The sequence below is a fragment of the Mastigoproctus giganteus genome, chromosome 11 (genome assembly GCF_048544385.1).
Source record: "Mastigoproctus giganteus isolate SK-2022 chromosome 11, ASM4854438v1, whole genome shotgun sequence".
Classification (NCBI taxonomy): domain Eukaryota; kingdom Metazoa; phylum Arthropoda; class Arachnida; order Uropygi; family Thelyphonidae; genus Mastigoproctus; species Mastigoproctus giganteus.
In genome coordinates, this window is record NC_143585.1 from 54,428,554 (window position 1) to 54,443,970 (window position 15,417).

The following is a 15,417-nucleotide window of genomic DNA, read 5'->3' on the forward strand; positions in this document are numbered from 1 at the left end:
GCACTTAACCATCCTTTTATCCATTGTAGCAACTTACCCTTAATACCATTCTGCTCCAATTTGTACAATAGTCTTCCATGCGCAACAGTGTCAAAAGTTTTCCTGAAATCCAAATATATGATATCAGAATTGTTTTTTTCATCCAGTTCCTTTGTAATCATAATATCCTATCAAATTTGTCAGACAAGACTTTCCCTTAACAAACCCATGCTGTGTCTGAATTATTGCTGCAGTCTTGTCTAGATGATCATGCAATGCATCCTTAACCAGCGACTCCATTATTTTACCCGGAACAGAAGTTAAACTAACTGGTCTGTAATTACTCGTCACCCTTCGATCCCCCTTGTGAATTGGGGATACATTTGCACATCTCCAGTCCGTGGGAACCTCTCCTGAGTCCAAGGATGCTCTCATAATTATGGCTAAGGGTTTGCTTAGTTGCCTTGCCGCCTCCTTTAATATAACTGGATAGATCCCATCCACCCCAGGTGCTTTTCTTACGTTTAACTTCAACAATTTCTCTTCCACTTTGCTCTCAGTTATTACAAGATCATTAAGCACCCTGCTACAATTTGATAACCTTCTGCCATTTTCAAACCTTAATAATTCCTCACGTGTGAATGTAGATGCAAAATACTCATTCAGTTTGTTTGCTATCTGAGCAGGATCATCAACAGTCGAACCATCGATGTCAAGTGGACCAATCAGATTCATCCCCTTCCTTTTAGAGTTTATATAGGTACAGTCGGTCCTCGTATAACACGTGTTTACATTACACGAATTCGATCATACACGATTTATAAATAGGGGAATGTTATCTTATATAGCACGAACCGAATTCGCTTATGCACGATTCGCCTTTGTATTTACAAGAAATGGCAGTCAAATGCGAAATCACCCCAACCGAACGCAACACGATAGGAATGAAGAAGATTCTGAAAATGTATTTATGTTTTATATCAGTGAAGGGGAAACACATTTCACCATAATAACGTAAAAATTAACACAATTCCAGCTATCAGTATAATCGCAAATGCAATTAGATGGAGTTTACTACCAGTTTATAACAGATTCCACTAGCAGAAATGCAACTGGAAATTGTTTTTATTGTTTTATGGTAGTAACCCCCAGAAATGTGCTTTAGTAAAATGTGAGGTGTTAATAGCGTATCTCGGCCTTTACCGTGTTGTTTATTCAGTTGCTATTCGCGCGCAGCTTTGTTTATGTGTATTAAGGGTGCCTCCTCGTTTTGTAATTGTGCTTTATTCCCTAAAAATGAGTAAAATGCTTAAAAGGTGTGAAAAGGAAGAGTCCTGGTGAAGACACTACAGATTCAGAGAGAAAAAGTAAAGCAATATCGATAAACAGAGGTGGACTGGATCAAAAATTCTTACCTGGCAAAATTTATAGTGGCCTCATACTACAGTTTATGGCCAAAATCACACCGGGATTTCCCGGGTAAGGCTTATGGCCAGTCCGCCTCTGTCGATAGAGAAAAAAAATATGAAATTGTGAAACCCTTGGAGCGAAATGAAAGACCATGTGATATCGCATATGCTACAGACCTAAATGAGGCAACGCCGAGAATTACAAAGAATGCGGAGAAAATAAAAACAACTTTCATAGCGGGAACAACTCAAAGTGTAATTAAAATCCATTAGATTAAGACACAAGAATTGGAAGAGATGGAACGGCTGTCATCTGTTTGGATAGAAAATCAAACAAAAAACAAGTTTGCTTACGATAGAAGCAAAAGCAGTAGCAATATTTTATTACGTAATAAAATACGTAAGCATTTTATTACAACTTACGTATTATAATTTATACTTACGTATTATAAAATACGTAAGTATTTTATTACGACTATTTTATTTAATATAATAAATTTTTTACGAATAAAATACGTATTTTATTCGTAAAAAATACTTTTCTATAATATAATAAAAATAAATATTTTTTATTATTTATTGTATAATAAAAATAAAAAAATATTATATTATTTTTTATAACGATTAAAATTATCGGATTATTTATTGTATTTGGTAATGTTTTGGTTCCAAATGTGTGTTCAATCTTGGGTGGTCGGCACCTAACCCCACTTTTCCCATAGGGACTGTTGTTTATATTGCACGATTTTGCATTGCACGAGAGTTTCTAGGAACACAACTATCGTGCTATACGAGGACAGACTGTAAAGAAATCCTTGCTGTTTTTCTTAGCATCTTTTGCCAAGGATTTCTCGTAATCTGCCTTCGCCTGCCGAACCTCCTTTGTGACCTGATTACAGATTAACTTATATCTGCCATAGGCTTCTGAGTCGCTTGATAATTTATATGCATCCCATGCATTTTTCTTCTCTGTTACGAGTCTCATTAGTTCATTTGACAACCATTTAGGCCTAAACCTTGAACAGTATTTCTTAATAGGTATGAAACTTTTAGTAGCTTCCACGATTAATTCCTTGAATGCTTCCCACTTAGAATTTACTGTTGGTAACATCGTCAGTTGATCCCACTGTACAGAATTTAAAAACTGTCGGAGACCACTGTACTCGCCTTTACGGAAGCAAAAACCCTTTCCTTTACCCCTGATGGTAATTAAATCTTTAAGTAAATCCCACGTCAGTACACTGTGATCACTGCCACCTAGTGGTTCTTTAATCTGCAAATTCCTAATACATGAATGATCACTGCTGATAACCAGATCAAGAGTATTACTTTCTCTGGTTGCCTCTCGAACATGCTGCAGCAGAAAACAATCATCCAATAAATTCACAAATGTCTGACTAGTGTGCGAGTGCCCAACCCACAAGTTCCAGTCAATATCTGGGAAGTTAAAATCCCCCATTATAAGACATTCCGATTTACTAGCCCACTCTATTTCTCTGTACAATTGTTCATTGTACTCATTCGAGTCATTAGGCCTATAACACACTCCTACTCTAATTTTTGCTTTCGCAGTGCTTATGTCACACCAAACTGACTCAACAGTGCACTGTTCATCTATATCAACTGGATGCACTGCTTTTGATTTTATATTTTTCTTTATTAACAGCATAACACCTCCTCCCTTCCTATCCTGTCTATCCTTTCTGTACACATTGTACTCCCCAAATTCCAGTTCGGCATTCCTTATATCTAGGTGACACCACGTCTCTGATATCCCAACAATATCCGCCTTTGATGTCTTGACCAACACTTCAAATTCATCAAATTTATTTACTATACTTCTAGCATTGGTATACATGCAAGTATACATGCACCTATTCCTATTCCCAGCCACTCTAACACATCCCATATACCCACCTGTTTCACGATGACTGACATCCGTCCCTGAAACCCCCAACACCCCTCGCTCCAGATCGTTACTTATTCTAATAGAAGTTGTGCAAGAATCACCTTCACCTCTGCCTACAGCTACTGTTAAACTATTAGTCCTTGTATCCCCCCAAGCTATCAGTTTTCCGACCCACCTAACACTGCCTTGATAGCATCAGCAAATATTCTTGCACCCTTTCTATTTAAGTGTATCCCGTCCCTGTAGAAGCAATCTCTCCTGTGAACAAGTACAGTCCAGGCTGAAAAAAATTCTACCCCTTGAGCCTTGCACAATCTTTCCAGGGCCGAATTGATCGACAAGGCTCTCATCATATACTCCCTCCTATCGTGTCTGGGCAAAATTGCAGACACTTTCAAATTCAACCCTACTTCACGGCTTTTTTTCAACAGTGACCTGTACTTGTTAAGTAATTCTGCTGGTCTCCTACTCTTAATATCATTAGTGCCAACGTGTACAACTATATCACCTTTTGTGCCCTTAAAAGATGATATCTGCTCTACGTCATCAACCTTTGCCCCTGGCAGACATACCCTAGTCCCGTTCCACCTATCCTTTTTACACAATATATTTCCCGTTTCCCTGACAATAGAGTCACCAACAACTACTAGTTCCTTTGGGACCAGTGCAATCTGCCTTGGGGGTTGCCGCTGTGTTGCGTGATGACCAAGTGCAAGCTCTGGCGTTGATGTGGGCAGCTGAGAGCCTGATGGGCCCCTCAATTTAGATCTTTTGAGGGCATCCACCCTGTCCTTCAAACTCTCATATAGGCCCATAACAACGCTGAGTTGTCGCCTGATTTCCTTACACTCCTTACATCGCGCAAACACAAAGACATCCCCCATGGCAATATCATGTTCCGTTCCAGATAGTTCGGCAAACATTTCACAAGTTGCACATTTTTTTAGGCTGTGATACGTTGGAGAATCGCCCCCCGCAGTTCTTCCCCGAGTCACAGCACTCCTGCCACTTTGTGCCCGTTGCTTTGCTGCTCTAGTTTGGGCATGATATTTTAAATTAATAAGATCAATAAATTAAATTAAATTAAATGTCAATACTACGCTTATCTAATAGAAACAGTGAAGCGTATTACTGTTTCTATAATTATACGTTAGAGCTACCTAACTATCTCAATTAAAAATTTGAATTCCCTATCACTATATACAAAAACAATGCCTGCAATATTCGAATGAAATAACGGTTTTATAAAGTATTACGTATATCTACCAAAACTGTTTATACAGGGCTTTCCAATAGTAACGCTCGATTTTTGTAACGCAATAAAACAAATTGTGAGAGTGATAGTGATCTATGAAGTATATGTGTTAACATTATGTTTTAAAAATTATATCAGATAAATGTCCGCCGCGGCTTTGTCTGGTTTGGTTAATCCTGGATACCCAATTGGTGATGACGTTATCGCATAAAAGTGGCTCAATTTCAGCAATAACGTGCCTAATGTAACTTTTTCGGAATGTAGTGGGACCTCATGAATCTCCCGTGGGTTTTCGTCGCTCCAAATTCGGCAATTTTGCTTGTTAACAAAGCCACTTAACCAGAAATGAGCCTCGTCACTAAACATTTTTCGCCCAAAATCAGGATCGAACTCCAACTGCTCTAGCGCCCAATCAGCGAATGCACGCCGCTGCGCATGATCGTTGGGCTTTAGTTGTTGGGTTAATTGCACTTTATAAGGGTGAAGCCCTAAGTCCTTATGCAGGATTCTCCAAGTTGTCGTCGAAGACAGGCCAAGTTCTTGAGCCCGACGCGGAATGGACTGTTGCGGATTCTCACGCACACTTTCCCGGACTGCAGCAATATTTTCAACGGATCTTGCGTTTCGCTGACGTACAGGCACTTTCAGATTTGCCACAGACCCAGTTGCTTCGAATTTGTTTATTAAACGGCGAATTGTGGATTCTGAAGGACGTTCGTCGACACCATAAACTGCACGGAGTGCACGAAACGTTTGACGAATAGAACATTGGTTTTGATAATAATTTTTTACAATTTCGACTCGTTGCTCAGTCGTGTAACGCTCCATAATAAAATGCAGAGACTAACTGAATACGGCTACCAAAGATACCACCTGTGTGACTGTCGACTTCGTCATGCGCTGTTGCCAAACATCGAGCGTTACTATTGGAAAACCCTTTACAAATTAAAATAAAAATAACCAGCGTAATTAGAACTATGAGACTACGTATTAAGGTTAGGCAGACGAAGGCAGATTACGAGAAATCTTTGGCAAAGGATGCTAAGAAAAACAGCAAAGATTTCTTTACTTATATAAACTCTAAAAGGAAGGGGATGAATCTGATTGGCCCACTTGATATCGATGGTTCCACTGTTGATGATCCTGCTCAGAGAGCAAACAAACTGAATGAGTATTTTGCATCTACATTCACACATGAGGAGTTATTAAGGTTTGAAAATGGCAGAAGGTTATCAAATTATAGCAGGATGCTTAATGATTTTGTAATAACTGAGAGCAAAGTGGAGGAGAAATTGTTGAAGTTAAACATAAGAAAGGCACCTGGGGTGGATGGGATCAATCCAGTTATATTAAAAGAGGCGGCAAAGCAACTAAGCAAACCCTTAGCCATAATTATGAGCATCTTGGACTCAGGGGAGGTCCCCACAGACTGTAGATGTGCAAATGTATCCCCAATTCACAAAGGGGGATCGAAGGGTGATACAAGTAATTACAGACCAGTTAGTTTAACTTCTGTTCCGGGTAAAATAATGGAGTAAAATACTGGTTAAAGATGCATTGCAGGATCATCTAGACAAGACTGCAGCTTTAATTCAGACATAGCATGGGTTTGTTAAGGGAAAGTCTTGTCTGACAAATATGATAGGATATTATAATGTGGTTACAAAGGAACTGGAGGCAAAAATAAATTTTGATATCATATATTTGGATTTCAGGAAAGCTTTTGACACTTGCACATGGAAGACTATTTACAAATTGGAGCAGAATTATATTAAGGATAAGTTGCTGCAATGGATAAAAGGATGGTTGAGTGGGAGAAGACAGAGGATGGTAATGAATGGGTGCTGCTCTTCGTGGACTAATGTTATTAGTGGAGGTCCCACAGGGTTCGGTGTTGGGTCCACTGTTGTTTTGTATATTTATCAATGATATTGATGAAGGCATATCAGGTTTAGTGTCGAAGTTTGCAGATGATACAATGGTTGGCAGGGTTGTTAATGACAGTAATGGCAGTGTGCTAATGCAACAGGATCTAGAAAATTTGGGCAGATGGGCTAAGAAGTGGCAACTGAATTTTAACCTTGACGAATGCAAAGTACTGTATATGGATAGAAGTAACCCCAGAGAAACGTACCAACTGTGTGGTACTACACTTAAGGTGGTAGAAAATGAAAAAGACCTGGGAGTAATTGTACAGGCAGATATGAAGTTTTCTGAGCAATGCAGACAGGCTGCCAGTGAAAAGGAGGTGATTGTCCCTCTGTATAAGGCAATGGTTAGGCAATGCCTTGAGTACTGCGTACAGGTCTGGAGGCCTGATTTTAGGAAGGATGTAGATGTGCTTGAGCGTGTACAGAGAAGGGCAACAAGATTGGTGAGGGGAATGAATGGATCCTCTTAACAAGAGAGGCTTAAGTCCTGCAAATTGAGACTAGGCACCTGCGCGGTGATCTGATTGAGGTGTATAAGGCCTTGAATGGGTTGAGTATGCTGAATTCTAATGGGATCCTTCCACTTGTTCAGATTACGAACCTAAGGGGGCATAAATTCAAATTAAGAAAAGACAGATGTAGAATAGATGTGTGGAAAATTTTCTTTAGCCAGTGGGTGGTTAATTGCTGGAACAAACTTCCATCTGTCGTTGTGGAAGTTGATAGGTTAAATAAATTTAAGGAGGAACTGGACAGGCATTTGGAGGGAATGATGTGATATATTTTTTTTTTTTTTTTGCCTGATGCTGCATAAGCTCATACTTGCTTACTTGCATCACATTACACCTCTACTACTACTACTACTACTACAACATGCTCATAACTAAAAGTATATTGTCTGTAGAAGTTTGTCTGTTTGTAGGCTGGCTGGCTGGCTGGTTGGCATGATGTGTAGGCTGAAAAACTTAGAATAACTCAAGAAAAAATCCATATATGATTTTGGCTAACTATAGCCTTGAATAAAGAAGACTTGAGAAATTTTTCCATCTATCGACAGGAATCAAATCCAGACCTCTCCAAGTGAGTGCCAGATAGCAATGTACCATGCTGACTAAGTTGCCATAGAGGGCTCACACATCCAAGCAATGGTCTTCAGATAAACTCGTGAACTTCCCTTAGATTTGCTGAAGTACAGCAAATCTAAGGGAAGGTATCTAACAACTAGTATATGGTTGAATCCAACGAGGGATCATAGTTATTCTTTTGACAGTATCTTCATCCAAAGATTCCAAAAGTACCATTACCAGCCCTTTCCTCAATTGCCAACAATTTCACAGGCACCTCTTGCCTTAGTTTTCATCAGGACAGGGTTGCATTCAGTGCCTTCTCCACAGGGTCAAAATCTTGAATCAAAGCAAATATTGTTCCATGCCTCCCTTGTAGCAACCTAAAACATCACCAAAATATCAACGGAAAAAAATGCCATTAGTTTCTTGGTTAAGTGCTGCTCCTGGCACCTCCCAACATGACCTGAGAAGGTCATGTTGGAGAAGGTTATGAAGGTCCAGTGATTGTCCCAGTGTTGCTGAACTGTCATATAACATAACAATACCCTCAGTCCATAGCAGTAACTTCTCCTTGAAAAGCCGTTTATAACCATGGATCAATCTAACTGCTCTATGCAGCTAACTTAGTTAAGTAGATATCTACATTTTTGATGAAGTGTATATGGTCAACAGCCTCCTCTCTTATCGTGTTTTAAATAATTAAATAAAACAAAATTTTCTGAAAAGGAAAGCATCTTTTATTTCCAAAAAAATTTTAAGGAAAGTAATGAAAGTAAAATTTAATTAATATCAATGACTTACAGTGGCAAGAGCAGCAGTTCCTGCAGAATGCAAATGAGCTAAAATACTTGAATCAGTATCCTCTACGACTATTATTTCATCATTTTTATTTTCTCCATTTTCTTGAAGAACGGATGCTGGTACAGGTCCATTTTTTTTCTGAACAATATCATCAACTGTTAAACAAGGGACAATATATTAATACACAGAATTAATTTTGGTCCAGTTAATATAAATTAAGAATGATTTTTTTTTTTTTTTTTTTTTTTTTTTTATTACAAACTTCAGGTAATAAAACTTGTATAAATTCAATCATATTAATGATAAATATTTTCATTTATTTATGCAATGGCATAAAAGTATATACTGCATAATACAGTGCATTATTTGGGCCACCGGTTAATCGGGGCAGATCTTAAAGAACAGAACCCTACCGAGAAAATAGCCAGGGTTTACTTCACTTAATTGGGACAACATGCCGTTTAATCGGGGCAACAGACTGCAGCACTGGAGATTACCCTATGATTGTCTCCGACCATACTACATGCTTTAGTCGGATTTCTGGAGGTCACAACCATAAAACAATAAAAACAATTAGCAGTCCCCTGTTTATTGGGTTTTTCTGTTAGTTAGCGGATACTAAACTCAATCTTGTTGAATTTGCAATAATACAAACAATTGGAATTCTGTGGGATATTACGGTAAAATGTGTTTACACTACCATGAAATCTTCAATAGTATAAAAAAATTAAATTTTCAGAATCTTCTCTTCAATTCCTATTTTTTAAACTTCGTAACTTGTTACTCCATTCTCACTTGCACATATCGTGTTAATTGCAATTTGCGTGTGCCATGTTCTTTGTTATTGTTTGCTTATCTTTTTTAACCCCTCCTCCAAATGTCAGTGAACAGAAATATCAACTACTGTAGTTAGTATGTACATATTACAGTATAATTAAGCTATGCATGTAAGAGTAAATTTATTTTGCTAACCTGTGGAAAATATTCTTCCAATTTTCACATATCATTTAATTTTTTAATTGATAAGGTAATAAAGTGTAAATTTGTACTTCATATATCTTTACTTTTATAGCCTGTGGATAATATTCTTCCTATTTTCGCTAATTAGAATTGCTGTTTAATAGAATTAAAATTTGATTTACAAATGTGATCACAATGACTGGTGCTTACTACATATCGTATAGTGAATGGTACTTTTCTATGGTGAGTCCATCGCAACATGATTTGATTGTAGAGAGAGTTAATCGTAAAGCGGGGGTTCACTGTATTTTTAACTATTTACGTGAAACTTTGCATAACTGGGGCGGCCACTCAATCGGGTCAAAATGCACTACTCCCGAAGTGTCCAAAATAACCGGAATCTATTGTACTTTCTTTGTGAAACAATAAATTCAATGAAGTTCACTTTAAAATTCATTTAGATCAACTTCTAATGATTATTAATAATTAATTATTAATAAGTAATGCATTAAAATGAAATGAAATCCACAAATTTGTTATTTGAATTGTAGTATAACCATAACACAACCAGAATAACACGAATCAGAGATTACTGGAGTGGAAGGGGAGGGGGATAGTATCAAAGCAACAAGTTAGTGAGAAAACTGCACTTTCTATTTAACAAATCTGCTCTTCATCTCCTAAGCCTTATCCCATTTTACTGGGGGGGGTCACCTTTTCCAGTCTAATCTTCCTATTCATACCTGCTTTGGCCCAAATCCATATTTATTCCACTTTCTTCCATATCCTTTCTCACCATCCCACAATATTATCTTTGATCCTCCTCTTCATGGTATCCCACTTCCACTGGCATCTCTACAATCTTATTAACAAATCTTATTCAATGGGACCATCTATGGTCCAATGAATAATAAGACCTTATTAACAGATCCTATTATTCGCTATCAACAGATGTGCTTGGTTTTCTTCCATTCTAGTTGTATCCCGGGAGCTCAGCTGTTAAGTCTTACTTCACTGCTCGATATGTTGCATCAGAACTCCTCAATCATCTTCTGCTTGGGTGGTCCGTTACCTTCTTTCTCCTCTTGTCTGATATTCTTGTAGAAGGCTCTTTAGTTTCCATCAAAGATTCAGTTGTTTGTTTTCCCTCTGGGAGCTCTCTTTTGTTATTGGCACAGTCTTTTGTTGAGTGTGAGGAGGTTCTGCTACATGCTAAGTGTTCACGTATTCTCTTATTTTTAGTCTTGTGATTGCTGCAGATGTTGTCTTTCTTTAAGATGCTCTCCATTTTTCCAATCAAACTCTTGCTCCTATTAAGCCGTACCCCTTCGGCATATCTTGACTCTTAGTTCTTCTATCTTCTGCTGAAGCCTTCTTTCCCAAGCTGACAGTTCATTGTTTTTTTTTTTTCATTTCTTCTGATGCTGGTCTATCGTTTCTCTTCCATTGATCCCAGTGGCTACTATAGCAGCACAGTATACAGTTGTGTAGACTGCATCCAGCATGCATTATTTGCTGATTGAAGTTGTGTGTGACTTGCCACACACCAGATCTCTGCTTCGAGATAGTATGGGTCATCGTGAGGTCCATTCCCTCAAATTCTGTTAAGACCTTCCTCCACTCATCTTCTATTCTGGATATCATGACCTACTCTATTTCCACTTCAGCTTTTCTGGGTGTATTGGTCACTCAGATCCTGCTTGATTTTTTCCAAGATTGCAGGAGCTATCAGGTGCTTTGTAATAATTGTGCTTCCCTGGTCTGCTATTCATTGTTCAGTAACCCGAACAGTTAGGAATTGTTCCAACTCATCTTGTCCTGTACAATATAACATCTGTCTCAAGCTTTGTTACTTCATAGTATGTTTGCATGATGAACATATTCGAGGCTGCACTTAATGTATTGCTATTTTCTTCCTTCCTGTGTGGTCAACAGTGCAGTTGTGCAGGAAGAACTTCCAGTTAGTTGGGTTGGATGGTTAATGGTCTTGCCCTTCCCATGTGGTAACCACATGGGGAGCAGCACCACTTGCTCCACTATCTTTCTTTTAAGATAGTCTCTGACATATCTGCCTAAAAGCCTGAATGCAAGTGACTTTATCCTGTGCCACACTCAATGCAGTATGTTCATTTTCCCTTTGAGATCATCATCCATCCATCTGTGGAGATGGAACTGTTTGGCTCTGGCTTGCATCCAGTGGTAATGTTAGTTCTTAGGAGAGACACCAGATCTACTATCAGCCATCGCTGTCACTTCAACAATGGAGGAGGTAGATCCATCAAGCAACTTTTGTGATATTTTTATTATTATATATGCCAGAGGGAATGTGTGTGTCCAACTCCCAGCGTGGTGAACACTCATTCCCTTCCTAGGCGGGAATCGAAGCTGGGTCCATCAGACTGGCAGTCCAGTGTCATAACCAATGGGCCATTGTGTCCCTTATTATTATTATTATATTTTTTTATAATAAAAACTTTCTCCTTTATGGGATTTTTTTCTGTCCAGTGATTGGTACTGGTACCAAGCACATGGGATAGTTGGTTGTGTTCAGTTACTGTTATTATTATCACTGTTAGTCTAGGCACTATCTTACTATCCTACAGGTGTTCAGGATTGTCACTTTCTGGAGTTCCATGTAAGTGTTCCCTGGGAGGCCTATTCCTTCTAGGTTCTTATGGAGGCTTTGGCACCATGCCGGTAATTATCACAGTGATCAGAATGGTCATTACTCGTTCCGTATACCACATATCTTTGACTTCCTGTCTTAGGTCTGAGTACTTCCTGACCTTTTCCTTGTATATTTTCTGGAGGTTGCTAGTGTTGGGCACTGCTATGTCAATCAGGTAGGTAGCCATTTCCTTCTTGTCAATGAGGGTTGTGGGTGTGTGTGTAGTCTGTCATGTGGGGGTCATCTTGTCTGTTATTATGGCACAATCCCAGTACAGTCTGGGAATAGAGGTCTCTAGTATGGCCTGACACTCTTACTTGTAATATGGCAAACTTTCTTTGATCAGCTGGTATTTTTGTGCCAGCTTCTGATATATTATCCTGGCTACCTGGTCGTGTCTGCGAGTGTACTCCATCTGGGTGGTCATACTGCATCCTGTGGTTATGAGTAGGATTGTTTCTGGGGCCAGGTGGCATCGTCAACGTGTGTCATCTGTTACTATGGGTCCCTTGGTTTGCTTAACTCCTCTGCTCCTCTCCTCCCCTTAAAATAAGTGGATAGATCCAATCCACCACAGGGGCCTTTTTTTTTTTTTTTTTTTTTTTTTGATTTCAACAACTCTTCCTCTTTCCTCTCATTTATAACAAAAATCGAATGTCCTTGGCGACATATTTCCATAGTTTTTAATGTTGATTACCTGGTCTTGGATAGCAAACATGAATCTTTCAGTCCTGGGGGAGAGGCTGGCCAAGCACTGTAAGCCATCCAATCTATGTAGTCTTGATGGAGATCAATGTAGTATCTGCCATGGAGTGTGACCTTTGCCCACCTTCCTGTTTTTGTTTCTTCTGTCTCTGTGGGGGAGGGGATTGATTGATCCCATTTGTCTATCTTTCTTATGGCTTGGAAGATTGAGGATGTTTTCCTGGAAGTAATCCCGCATTTCAATCACCTTCTCTTATTCCAATGAGGTCAATCAATCCCATCCCTCTTTCTTAATGGGCTATGGTCAGTCTCTTGATGGCCAACTTTGGATGGTGTTGGCATTCTTGGTCATCATTATCCTTATTGATTCCATAATCCCCTCCAGCTTGTTATTGGTCCAATCTATGATCTAGTAGTACATTAGTACTGAGACTGCATAAGTGTTTATGGCTGTTACCATAATCCCTGATTGGGGGTTTCACCTTGTGACAGGTATTACTACGAAATACACAAGGTGGTTGTTGTTATGTCTGGTGTTACTGTTGGTCGAGGAGCTCTCTGACTATCCCATTGGTAGTCAGGATTGTGACTTTCTGGAGTTCCTTGTAGGAGTTCTCTGGGAGACCTATTGCTGCTAGGCTGTTATTATTATTATATGGGCCTTTGTAGGGTCCATGCCTTCAAATTCTATTAGGTTCTTCCACTCGTTTTCTATTATGGATATCATGACCTAGTCTCTTTCCACTTCAGCTGTTGTGGATTGCATTTCTTCTTGCTCTTCATCGTCTGGTTCAGTAGTAGTATGTTCTTCCTTCTCTGGTTCCGCACTGACCATATTCTTTGTTCTTCGTAGTTGATCGCTCACATCCTGCTTAATTTTTTCCAAGATTGCAGGTGCTATCAGGTTCTTCGTGAAGATAGTCCTTCTTTAATTCGCTGTTTGGTGACCTAAATATCTGGGAATCATTCCAACCACTTGGTATGTAGTCTCGACCTGTACATTGTCATATTTGTCTCTCACTTTGTTATTTCGTAGTATGCTTCCATGATGTACGTATTCATTTCGATGCTCCACGATATGCATTTGCATTTCATTCCTACATGGGTGGTGACTAGCACAGTTTCACAGAAAGCACTTCCACTTGGTAGGGCTGAATTATCTTGCCATTTTCCTGTGGTAGCTATATGGGGGACAGTGCTACTTGCTCCACAGGCGTCCTTGGGGGACTGTCTCCGACTTTTCGAACCTAACCCTGTTCCCAAGGCTTGAACGAGAGTGACTTTATTCTGTGCCACATTCAATGCAGTATGAATATTATTTCTCTTCAGCATCATCCATCTATGGAGGTGGACCTTTTTAGCTTCAGCTTACATCTAGTGGTAGTGTTAGTTTTTGTGTTACACCAGATGGCACCACTATCTGCCTTAGCAATCACTCTGGGCTTGGGGAAGGTAGATCCGCTGGAGCAACTTTTGCGACGTTTTTTATTATTGTCATTATTATTAATTATTTTATTTTTATTGGAAATTATTACTATTATTATACCGGTCTACCAGTGTGATAGAGCCCTGTTTGCTTCCACCAAGACAGTCCCGTCTTGCTTCCACCAAGACGGGACCTCAAGCCCAGGTCCATCAGGCTGGTAGTCTATTGTCGTAACCATTGGACGATCGTGCCCTTATTATTATTATTGCTCTTATATTATTTCTTCCTGATTGGGGGTTCCACCTTGTGATGCGTATTGCTACCAAGTACACAGGGTGATGGTGGTTGTTATGTCTGGTGTTACTGTTGGTCAAGGAACTCTGACTATCCTACAGGTGTTCAGGATTGTGACTTTCTGGAGTTACTTGTAGGTGTTTGCTAGGAGACCTATTGCCGCTAGGCTGTTATGTAGGGTCTTTGGCACCATACCAGTGGTTGACACGATGATCGGGATTGTTGTTACTTGTTGCATATGCCACATCTTTTTGACCTTATTATTATTATTAGTGGCAAATAATGCAAGGAAGCAAGGTTATAAAGCATCAGTCAAAAAATAAACAAATAAAAATCCTCCCACAACACTTTTCCACCCCTACAATAATTTGTCTAGTTCTTCCTTAAATTTAATCAATCTACTCACTTCCACAACACCAGAAGAAAGTTTCCAACAGTCCATCACCCACTAGTTGAAAGCAAACTGCCATACATCTATCATGGAACTATCCTTGATCAGTTTGAATTTATGCCTCCTCGTGTATACTCTGAGCAAGAAGAAGAAGAATATCATCAATACTGAGCTTCCTAAATCCATTCAAAGCCTTAAAAAACAGGTGCCAAGTCTCAAGATGCTGCAATTTGCAGACCTGAAGTCTGTCTTGGTAAGATCACTCTTTCATTGCCTTCACCAACCTTGATGTCCCTCTCTGCACCCATTCAGATCTACGTCCTTCCTAAAATGATGCCTCCAGACCTGTGTGCAGTACTCAAGATGTAGCCTAACCATTGCTTTATATAACAGGATAATCAATTCCTTGTCCATGCTAGAAAAGTTCCTGTATATCTTAAAACACTCAGCACAATTACCCCCAGGAAGTTTTTATTTTTCACTGCCCTGAGTGTAGCACCACACAATATGTTTCTCTGGGATTACTGCTACCCATATGCAGTATCTTGCATTTGTTAATGTTAAACTTCAACTGTCATTTTTCAATACATCTGCCTAAATTTTCTGGATCTTGTTACAGCAG

At 39.2% G+C, this 15,417-nt stretch overlaps 1 protein-coding gene across 1 annotated transcript in view; it reads right to left on the bottom strand.

Moving 5' to 3' along the window:
• Nucleotides 1-15,417, bottom strand: part of rg (A kinase anchor protein rugose) — a 1,582,765-nt gene that overhangs the window by 883,231 nt on the left and 684,117 nt on the right. The window contains exon 33 of the mRNA XM_090384432.1: nt 8,352-8,506. Within this exon, the coding sequence (XP_090240558.1) occupies nt 8,352-8,506 (155 nt within the window). The remainder of the gene's footprint in view (nt 1-8,351; nt 8,507-15,417) is intronic.